We start from the raw sequence: 11,539 nt of genomic DNA, 5'->3' as shown, positions 1-11,539 counted from the left end.
AGGGTGCGTGGAGACGTCAATTGGGTAAGGGAATTAGGGGTATCAGGTGGCTTCTCTGCAAACACAGCCAACCTATCAGCTTCATCATTCAATTTTCAAAATCAGGTTCCACTAGCCGAATAGTTTAAGGGTGTGTGTTGTGATTGGTTAGTTACTGAGTTTTATAAATCTCCATACACTCTTAATAAAATTTTATAACTCTTTGAAACTCCTTAGCGTTGACACTGCAATCCCTCATTAGTCCATTTCATTTTATATATAAACTCCTATTCCTAACAACCTGAGAAAATAAGAACCTGCTAAAAAGGGGTTGAATGTTATAGTATCTCTATTTATTTTTACGCTAGGGTATAGACCCGCGTGATACGCGGGTGAAAGAGCATGTCACTACAAATAATAAATTTAAACATACGGTCAAATTAAGATAAGACTTGTTGCTGGTTTGTTACAAAACTATTATCAAATTACATTATCTATAGATTCAAACTTAAAATTTACAATAACTTAAATTAAACCGTACCAACAAAAGACATTAACAAAACAACTAAACAGGTTCTTGATATTAAAACATCAGCAACATCTTCAAAACTTACACTAACACAAACTTCAAATTCCTAACCACCTGAAACTTTACAAAAACAATACAAAAATTCATTAAAATTAATTTAACATAACAACATGTTTAATAATTAATAACATCTAAGGATTGTTACTAAGTCTAAAAAATTCTTCTCAATATCGTTCTTTTATTAAATCTATGAACAATATGTAATGTAAAGTATTAATATATTACCTTTTACTTCCTAATCGGACAACAAACTTTCGAAATAACAATCATAATAACTTTGATAGTGTAAAAAGGTCTTTAACATCTACTACTTGTATTAAATATAACAACAATACGTAAAGAGTTATATTTTACCTTAATGTTCGTCATCAGACTCAAAATTGTCGGGAAAATCTTCATAATCACTCTCATAATTAGAACATTCTTCTAACCATTTGACCTTCGAACTAACCTCAGCTTCTAGCTCAAGATGCGCAAGTTCTTTTCTTGCATTTGCTAACTTTAACACGTCAAGCTCCCTCAACATCACCAAATCATCACACGACAATAGTTGTTTCGGCTTAAAATTCTTATACTCTCCATTCTCAAACTAGATAACAACCTTGTTTTGATAAGGGTAAAAGAACCACTCCCTTACATGTTCATAAGGTAAAACCTCTTGATAAAGATCATGAAAGAAATGGTGTAAAACATTTATCAAATTTGTTTCTTCTTCACATGGCAAATTCTTCCTAAGACCGATCTGATGTATCTGATGTTTAAACTGATTATCGAACAACATGACTGATTCAATATTATCTTCTTCTAAGGTTGCTAAATTGCTAAATACAAATTGATACTTACGGAATACTTTACAAAACCTCCAGTACATAATCGTTGTCATTATTGGAGTTTAGGTATGTTGAGAAACTTAGTATTGCTAAAAAAGAAGAAGATGAAGAGGATTAAAATGGAAAAAAAGAAAATTCATATAACAAGTGACGGTTTTATTGTTCCAAGAAAATTAATGATGAAATCTATCTAGTTATTATAATGTATAGTTAGCCTATAGTTAACACTATTTAATTAAATAGTATGATAAATATCTTAAATATTTTACATTAAAAAGTAGATATTAAAAAGGTAACTTATAAAACGAATTTTTAAAAAACAGGTTTATATCCAGAAAATTTGTTTATAATATTAAAAATAACATATTATTTATAATTAAATACAAATGTTGTAAAGTATAAAACAAAATAAATTACATTATAACCCTTACATTTATTATGAGATTCCAAATTAAATTACATATGAAATTAAAACAATTAACATTCTATGTTTGCAAAAATCTCCTTGTAAACAACATTTGTTATTTTATTTATAAGCTTTGATTCTTTGTCGAGTATCACTAACTTAATACCATCTCTAGTCTTCACTCGTGACAAAGCAACATAAAGCTGACCGTGAGAAAATACTGGATCTTTAAGATACAATCCAGCTCTTGACAATGATTGACCTTGACTCTTGTTGATTGTCATGGCAAAACATACGGATATAGGAAACTGTCTTCTTTTTAATTTGAACGGAAGTTTCTTATCAGTTGGTGTAAGACTTACTCGACTAATTAGAGTGCGATATCCGATATTCGTACCAGAGACAACTTTTGCTTCAATTACACGCCTACCGAGACTAACAACTTGAAGGCGTGTTCCATTGCATAGACCCTTTTTATGATTAATATTCCTTAATAGCATGATGGGAACACCAACTTTAAGAACCAACCTATGATTAGGCATTCCTGACATCTTTAAACCATTTAACAAATCATGGGAATACAACTGTGGATCAACAGCGTCGGAAACGTCTTCAGATTCAGCCAAACTGTCGAAACTTAAATACTGGACTTCGTCACCAGGAAAGAGGGCTAACATACGTTCGTTAATTTCTTGAACCACCTCATTCAAAGGTGCAAGCAGTGCGCGGTCCTGAAAGTAAGTAAGTTCGTTGAATCTATCTAATATATCAGGATGTACAAACCTTATTAAATCACCAATGGGATCAACTGAGTTCAATATCAACAGGTCATCTGGAATATCAATAACCGACTCTCCGTCATTTGGACCACCGAGTGTTCCTTGACCTATGTCTAACAGCCAGTCCGCAAACTCTTTGATGTTTTCAACGTCTGAAGATCAACATCCAACTGTAAGCCTCATGTTCTTAGTTAGTTTAAGAACCTTACACTTAGACCAGATATAAGAAGAATTGATGCAAGCATTGACACATTCACTTCTGGTACCTTTAGTTACAACGGACAAAATTTGACGAAAATCATCATGAAAAACAACAACCTTACCTCCAAAAAGTGCTTCGGAAGTATTTGCAGAATCACCATTCATAACATCTTTTAAAGTTCTGTCTAAAGCTTCAAAAGCATGCTTATGAATCATTGGTGCTTCATCCCAAATTATCAAGCTTGTCTGTCTCAATAACTCACAGACGTCGGTATTTCCTTTAACCTAATTATAAGAAAAAAGAAAAAAATAAATACATAGCGTAACCTTACTAAAGTGAATTTATATTCGAATAACAAATACAACGATATATAATAAAAAAAACTAATAATATTAAAAGTAACAAAAAGTATTTTGTAACATTACCGGACAGATGGAATCATCGGTCAAATTAATGGGTATCAAAAATCTAGAATGTGATGTTCTTCCACCCTCCAACAGCAAAGAAGCAATCCCGCTTGAAGCAACATTCAACACAACGTCTGCCTTTGCCCTTATAGATGCAGATAATGTCTTCCATAAATAAGTTTTTCCAGTACCACCGTAACCATACACAAAAAACACGCCACCTTTTTTATCAACCAAAGCGTTCATTATTTCATTATAAACCCCTCTCAGTTCATCAGTTAACGAATCAAATAGATGATTAAATTCGTTATTCATGGTCTCTGTATCATATGAAAGCTCTTCCACCATCAACGGATTAGTTGCTCTTGAAATTGTTTCTATATCTGGAAAAGGCATTTGTTGATGTCTTCTAAGACTTGAGTTGTTGCAAATAAAAAAATTTTCAATTTCAAGGAGTGCTAAGTTTTTTAGCTGCTCTTCATTAAGAATCAAACCTGAAATAAAATTAATAAACAAATAAAATTAATATAAAATAAAAATTAATTGATGTTAGATTTCTGGAATAATTGAAAAGATTAAAATAAACATAAATCTTACCAGGGTTGTTTTGATCTTTTTGTTGTTTGTATAGAATACCGTCAACTAAAAGTTGCCAAGTACTTTCCCAAACAAAATGAGGTCTAGATAAACTATAAGTAATCAACATTGTAGCAAATAAATTCCTTAAATAATATCCGGTAGAAGTGTGACTTGCTTCTTCAATTGCTTCTATGTATTCCTTATCATCATCTAAAAGACCTCTTTTGTAACATGCATCTCGAAAAGTTTCACACACAACTCCATCAACTGTTCGAATATCTTCAAAACATTGAGGCCCTTTAACCTTATTTAATAATATTCTTAGATAGTAAGCTTCATCGAATGCGGCTGGAACAGCATGAACTCTACCGATTGCAAAACCCCTCTGCCGAGGTTCCCATTTACGACATTGTTTTTTCCAAACATACTTTGTTGGAAACTCAGCATATGTGAGAGTCTTTGCAAGGTCATACTTCTTATTACACTCAAACCAACCGGTAAACATGGAAGAAGCATTGGTTGTTTTGTTTAAAATATCTTCAATATCTTCGTTAGCAACATATATTACCTGCTGTTCACCGGGTAAATGAAAAGCAAGCCTCATAACAGACGGAAACCTATTATGCACGTCAAATCCGAATATCCTCCATGTAGCCTCGCATGCAGACACATATCTGCAATCATAAAACGCTTTGATTTCATCTAAATTAGGATCTTGGTTATCACCATTTTTATTTTGTACAAGCGAAATTGTTGCTCGGTCTGGACCCTTATTAATGTGTTTAAACAAATACTTTATAGATCCATCTTGATTGCACCACTCAACGTTAACATGTGCTTGAAATTTCTTTAATAGAGTCTTGTTGTATGGAACGACAGTTCTATTATCCATCATTATATCTGACTTAACAACATATTGACCGTTATCTCTTCTTTTGTATACCGGAATACCGTTTGAATCAACAACTGTTTCATCATTAAAAGTTTTTGGAAAATTTTTGGAGCATATTTTGTTTACCATGCAGGTGCACTTCTGGTTAGCATCACCACATGGACCGTGAATCATATGATCAGATACAAGCTTGTATAGGTCTGGATCACTGTCTTTGTTTGGTATATCTGCATAAATAAATTTATCTACATATTTTGGATTATGAATCTTGCTACCCGAATGCAAAAATATGCAAATATGGGCATGCGGTAAACCCCGTTTTTGAAACTCTATCGTGTAAACAACTGCAATAAAGATAATAAAAAGTTAATATTCAACAACATATAAAATTATTAACATTTATAACATACAAGTAGGTCTTCTATTATAATTGTATATTTATATAATTAAATAAAATTACCTGCTTGAACTCTTCCAAACAAAGACTTATCCTTCACCAATTTTATCATTGCATCAAGCTTGACCTTGAAAAGACGACATAATATATCAGGTCTATCTTCCGAGTTTAACTTTGTATCCTTAAGAAATCTTTTAACTTCTGGCCAATTGGGATTACATGTTATGGTTATGAAAAAATCGGGATAGCCGAACCATCTACAAAGAAACATAGCGTCTAGATAATTTTGCATCATATATCTTGCACCGCCGGTAAATGAAGATGGTAGAATAACACGTTGACCAGCCGTTGAAACATTAGTATTTCCAACAGCTTGCATACCTCGTAAACTTTGGTAAGTATCGCACCTCAGTTCATGTTGTTTACCTCGTATAAAATGTAATATTTGAGCCTCAATCATCGTATATTTATCAACTAAAATTTGCTGAAACAAACGCCTACCATTTAACATGGTTGAAAACATATTTGGCCTATCTTGAATACGATAAGCAAAAAACTCACGCATTGTAACCTTCTTGCGTGCTGCGGTTGATGAAGACGAAACATTCTTATGAAGTATATTAACCTGATAACCATCCTCACCAAAAGGATGAAATAACGGGTATTGAAGAGGTGTATAAGATGGATGAAGTTCACTAATACGCTTTAACGAACCAGACTTCTTTGTAACAATAATATCTCGGTTGTCAACAGCGTCACCAATATCACCAACGATTAAAGCAGCAACTTCAGAACTGGATGGTAAGTTATATTGTCTGGAATCATGCTGTCTTGTTCCAATAATACGCAACTTCAAATCTAGTTGTGGGTTTTCTTCAAAACAATCTCGTACCATTCGATAAGCTTGGACCAAATGATTATTTGAATCTAACATTGTCTTCAAATAATTAATAATATGCTTTTCTTGGTCATCAACCTTTGAATTATTTTCACTGCCAATAAAATTTTTTTTATAGTTTGATTAAATACAATAAAAATTACACTAAAACAAAAATATGATAAATAAAGTAGAAGAATATCGTTAAGGTATTTACCCAAATACACGTTGACGATTTGAAATCTCGTTTTCCGTGTCATAAATGTAAAGTTGAGAAAACTGTGCTTTACGTCCTTCTAACGGTAAAAGACTTCCTAAACAATGATAGTTTTCACCGCTAAGTCGAAAAGTATAAGGCGCATTGCCTCTATTTATGGAATGGTCAATCTTTTCTCCCATAGACGTAAACGAAAACATCGAATTGAAACGTCTAATGTTTTTCAAGAAGTACTTGCTGATGGCGGTTTCACCACGAAATAATTGAAGATAACTTTCATCTGGTTGTCTAAGATCGGGAAGTTCGACTTTTCCATTATAACAACTAAGGGAAAAATCTCCTTCTTCATTAGTACTGCTTGATCTGTTAACTTGGGCTTTCCACAACAATGCATTGCAACTTGGACACATAACGGATTGATTTCCATGATCAAGATATTCTACACAATAATATATCATGATATGTAGTTAATTCGTGTAGATAAACACATAATAATTTATTGAAATAAAAATAGGAAATTATCTATACCTGATGATATTCCTTTATAAACATCTAAAACATTTTGATAACCAACAAATGTTGCATGTTCACTTAAATCAGCCATAGATATAGGTACTATAGGAGTTCTTTTTCTTGACCTTCTACGAACGCTCCTAGATGACTCAGGAATATCATCAACAACACAAGACGCGTTTGATCCTTCGTGAACATTACTTCCAAATATACGACCTGTTAATAATTAAATCAATAAAAGTAATTATAAAGGTAGTAAAAATTATTACGACAAATATACATTTCAAAAAATTAGACAACCATTAACATGTAAAATTTTCATTTATTTAAAAAAAATAAAAAAATGATAATAATACTTATAAGGAGAAAAATAATATACCTGAAGAGGTATTTTGTAGACCACTTTTGTTCATGTGAACTGAAGCAGTTCTTTTGACATCTAAAATTGATCTTCTTTCTTTCCTTTAGGACGCAACAGAGATCACAAATGTTGTATATGTTTCAGGATCTTGAAATTAAAGGTAACAATATCAATACTTTAAGACTAAACAAGTGTTTAAATCCGATGAATAAATTTAAAGAGTATATGTAGTTATGTGAAATACATTTAAATACTTACCGTTGTTTACTAAATTTGAAGTTGTTGATGGAGACACATTCTCCTTATTAGATTGTAAACACGTTACTTTTGTTGACGTGGTGATATTTCGCAAAGTGTCGAAGATACGATTAACTGTATCATTTTACATATTAAACATAAACATGAGAAAGAATAATTGATAACCAAAATATATAGTGAACAAAAAATTATTAACATACCAGGGACACAAGAATTTAGGGAGGAATGTGGTGTATGCGGATTAGAATTTGCAAGAGAAGATAAACGGTGTATATTGTTTTCTGAACATAAAATCGGTCTATTAGAACCACCTGAATTAATTACAGTAAAATTTAGTTTTCATTTCCAAAAATGTTTTACTATAAAATAATAATGTATTAAACTTTACATACTCGGGATTTGGTTGGCGTTGTAATTTGAAAACTTATTTCCGTTAAAATGATATGGTAGCGTGACAATCGGTGTTGCTTGATAACACATGTAATTGGTATTATTGGAAATGGTAGACAATGGTGAATGTTGACTTTGGTCTAAATTGATACATAATAAAAATTAATAAATTACCATTATTGGTTACTTAAAAAGAAATATAAACCATATATAAGTGCTTAATTTTAAGAAAAAAATGACCATAAAACAAAATACCAGAGGACTTCTTCTGTACACCACTTTTCTTACTGTCAACTGAAGCAGTTCTTTTAGCATCTAAAATTAATCCTTTTTCTTTCCTTTTGGAAGCCGCATGATTCACATATGGTGAACATGTTTGAGGGTCTTGAAATTAGAAAGATAATAATATCAATATTTAAGCAAAGTATATAGTATATTTTTTGTGTAAAATTTTTTGATATACTAACCGTTGTTTTGTACATTCGAAGAGTGGACATTTGAAGTTACAATGTGGTTTCGGTTTAAATGATATGGTAGATTGAGAATGGGTGTTTGTTGATAATCCATGAAATTTGCATTACTGGAAATGAAAGACAATTGTAATCGTTGACTTTGTACTACATTATAAAGATATTATATATTACAAAAATCACATTAGTGGTTATTTAAACAGAATATAAACAATATAACATTATTTAAGTGGGTATAATAAACTTATATTTTATAACATACCAACGCTAGTTAGCTTATTTCGAGAAGATGAAGACGCTTCCTTTTTTCTTTTATTTTTGGATGTGGACATGTTGAAAAAAAATATAGCAGACAAACCTTACACGTGATGTAAGCCGACTTGAACGAACCCTACGATAGAAACATGGAGTATTATAGATTCAACACTCAAAACACCATTAGATAACATGACTCTAAATGAAACTCATTATCATTTAGAAATAGCGGAATAAAGTGTATATATATACGGATTTTGATTAATGTTTTAATAAAGATTAAAATGTAAAAACCAAACCGGGAAAATATGTATTTGTGAAATAACCACAAATTTACATAAAACATTTGTTAAACATACATTGTGACAAACAATCATCGAACTCAAAATCAATGAAAATTTTTTTACCTAAACGGTTTGAACAAAAGATACTTAACTTTTTTTCCTGAGGAAGAAAGGTATAACAATAATCCAAAAGAAAATGGCTAGCCTTTGTTTGATTGTTCTAGATTAGAATGATTTATATATAAAAAATATTGTAATTTATATTAATTCTCAAGGAAACAATAAGGTAAGTTAGATATTAAGGAAAGTTTATTTTAGTAGGGTAATATGATCATAATTAAAAATATATATAGACCAAAATAACCAAATTTATGATGTTAATATGTGACAATCTTTTCTGATATTCTTGATATTATTTTGTTACTATTTGTGATTACATAAGTTATAAGAATTTGTATAAAAAAATAATAATAATAACAATAATAATAATAATAATAATAATAATAAGATTTCATAAAGTCATAATACAAACCATACATAAACAAACCTAAATAAGTTATTTGGTTACAAAAGCATACGGATAAACATAAAATATACACCCTAGTAGAAAAGTGACGGACTAAGAGTTAACGTCTAAACATCAAAAACAACCCATCATAATTAACCACCAACATGAGTGAGTATCAACGAATGAGTAGCGGCGTTGTACTCGAAAACAGCTAAACTTCCAATCTGAAGACCATTCGAGCAAACAAAAGCCAGCCAATGTCTAACCCGATACCTCTCATTATAACCATTGAGTTCAATAGCAATTTTAGTCTCGACATCAACACCATTTGGATTTATTAACATCAAATATGTTTCAACATCCAAGTTATTGTTCCGTGCAAACTCAACCGGCAAACGCTACAAACAAAAATATAATTACAAAGTTATGTTACTAAACAATCCATAACATTACATTAATATTCATGTATAGTATGAGTTTACTTACAAGTCTTTTTCGTACAACCACCTCCAAAATGTTGTCTTCTAGAACATGAGGAACAATAATATCCAAAACCGGCTCATCATCATCAACATCAACTGCTATAAATATAAATTTAAGTTATCAATGTATTACTATATAAACTGTAATAAAAATTATAAGATAAAAGAAAATGTAAATAACTACCTTCCAGTAGTAGTTGTTGTTCATTTTCATCATCACTTTCAATGTCTATCACCATTGGAACATAACCGTACTCCGGATGATTCGTCGGACCGTTGTATAAAAACTCATCATTGAAATTGACACGTTCAATACCACGGCTATCAAAAACATACATTCTAAATGTCCACGTACCTTGAAGACGTTGAAACACCAAATAATAATGAAAGGACATGTCTTCCCACTTTCCAGCGAAAGCAAATCTCGGAGTAGTTAGTTTGATGCATTGGATGGTTAAATTCCTTAACATTCCATCTGCAGACTGAGCAATGATCTCGTCATACTTTCCAGGCTCTAAACTAAAGTGTTTTTGTATCTGATCATCTCTCAATGGCTACAATAAATTATAAATAAAACGAAATAGATTAAACTAATTTTATTATCCACATTTTATTTTACAAAACATATTGTTCACTATTTATTAAAAAAAACAACACCGTTACTTACAAGATATTTAAGAGTGGGATAAAGAATAACAGCATCAAGAACCATGTCATTTATATCTGACTATCTCTAACGTAAACGAATGTTCATTCATTTTCGTTAACGGGAGAAAAAACCAAAACATCTCCAAATATCAAACCATTGTCTTCCACAAATTGATTCCAACCATTTTGAAAAACAAAACTCCCGTTTATAAATTCAATTTGAATAAACCAATCTTTGTCTTTGTGATAGACTACAACCGAGTGCATATTAGCACCTGGCTCAAAAATTCTTTAACAGAACTGATATGGAAGTACCTTAAATAAATATAATGTGGTAATTAAACTATAATGGAAGAATTAACAAAATGAATTAAATATGTGGTTATTTACAATTTTACAAATACATACCGCCTGTCCATTGGAATTACAATAGAAAATGCAAACCGAGGGAATAACAATCTGTTTTGTCCAAAAAATAAATATAAATTAATAATAAAATTAATATAAAAACAGTAAATGATTATTTTATTTATTCCATCGGATTTAGTAATAAGCCCAATACAAACATCTGTATGCCAAAATCTTAATTAAACATTAAACAAATCCATTAAAACATTAAACAAAGACTAAACAACAAATCAGTTGATATTAACAACCTAATAAACAATCCTGGTTGTTTAATCACTAAAATATTACAGTCATCATCCTCAACCATGCAAGGAGATTATAATAAAGTTTAAATAAGTTGAACACGAACTAAGTAAATAGACTTAGGGTTATAACCAAAACATAAACAACAAAACTAAAGATTCTGACTAAAAATAATCTTCGATCGCTTTAAATTAGGGCTAAATACATAGGAACAGTTTGAATGAACACAATGAAATTATTATACAAAATAATACTTACATTTTCCATATATTGATCCATTTATTAAACGCTTCGAAGTTCTCCAAATCGTTGATTCAATCTCTGTTCGTCTTTGCCGACATAAACTACTGAAAAATCGAATACATATAATTTATTATGATAATTAACATAAATGTAATTGAAGAGTCGTTAATTTTTAAATTGATAAAAAAGATATATATGGGCCTAAAGTAATGGGCTATTTCAAATGGATCAAATTAAAAAGTTATACAAATATTGATAAATTATAATATAATTAGATATTTAGATATAATAAATTATAGCTATTTTTCTAAGTTTTAAATTA

At 30.6% G+C, this 11,539-nt stretch overlaps 1 protein-coding gene across 1 annotated transcript; it reads right to left on the bottom strand.

Moving 5' to 3' along the window:
- Positions 1-1,875: 1,875 nt before the first annotated feature.
- LOC143635137 (uncharacterized) lies at positions 1,876-10,387 on the bottom strand. Its single transcript, XM_077103022.1, has 16 exons — positions 10,343-10,387; positions 9,860-10,229; positions 9,680-9,774; positions 9,351-9,591; positions 8,144-8,293; positions 7,932-8,060; positions 7,679-7,816; positions 7,487-7,597; positions 7,287-7,400; positions 6,683-6,883; positions 6,155-6,593; positions 5,124-6,052; positions 3,790-5,007; positions 3,211-3,686; positions 2,850-3,069; positions 1,876-2,735 (listed from the first exon to the last, which is right to left on the bottom strand). Exons 1-16 carry the CDS (start codon positions 10,385-10,387, stop codon positions 1,876-1,878), a joined length of 5,736 nt encoding a protein of 1,911 aa, XP_076959137.1.
- Between the last annotated feature and the right edge of the window lie 1,152 nt (positions 10,388-11,539).

The sequence above is a fragment of the Bidens hawaiensis genome, unplaced genomic scaffold, assembly GCF_021521415.1.
Source record: "Bidens hawaiensis isolate Kalapana, Puna unplaced genomic scaffold, B.hawaiensis_p1.1 tig00007412_1, whole genome shotgun sequence".
NCBI classification, from domain to species: Eukaryota; Viridiplantae; Streptophyta; class Magnoliopsida; order Asterales; family Asteraceae; genus Bidens; species Bidens hawaiensis.
This window is presented reverse-complemented; position numbering and strand designations above follow the sequence as displayed.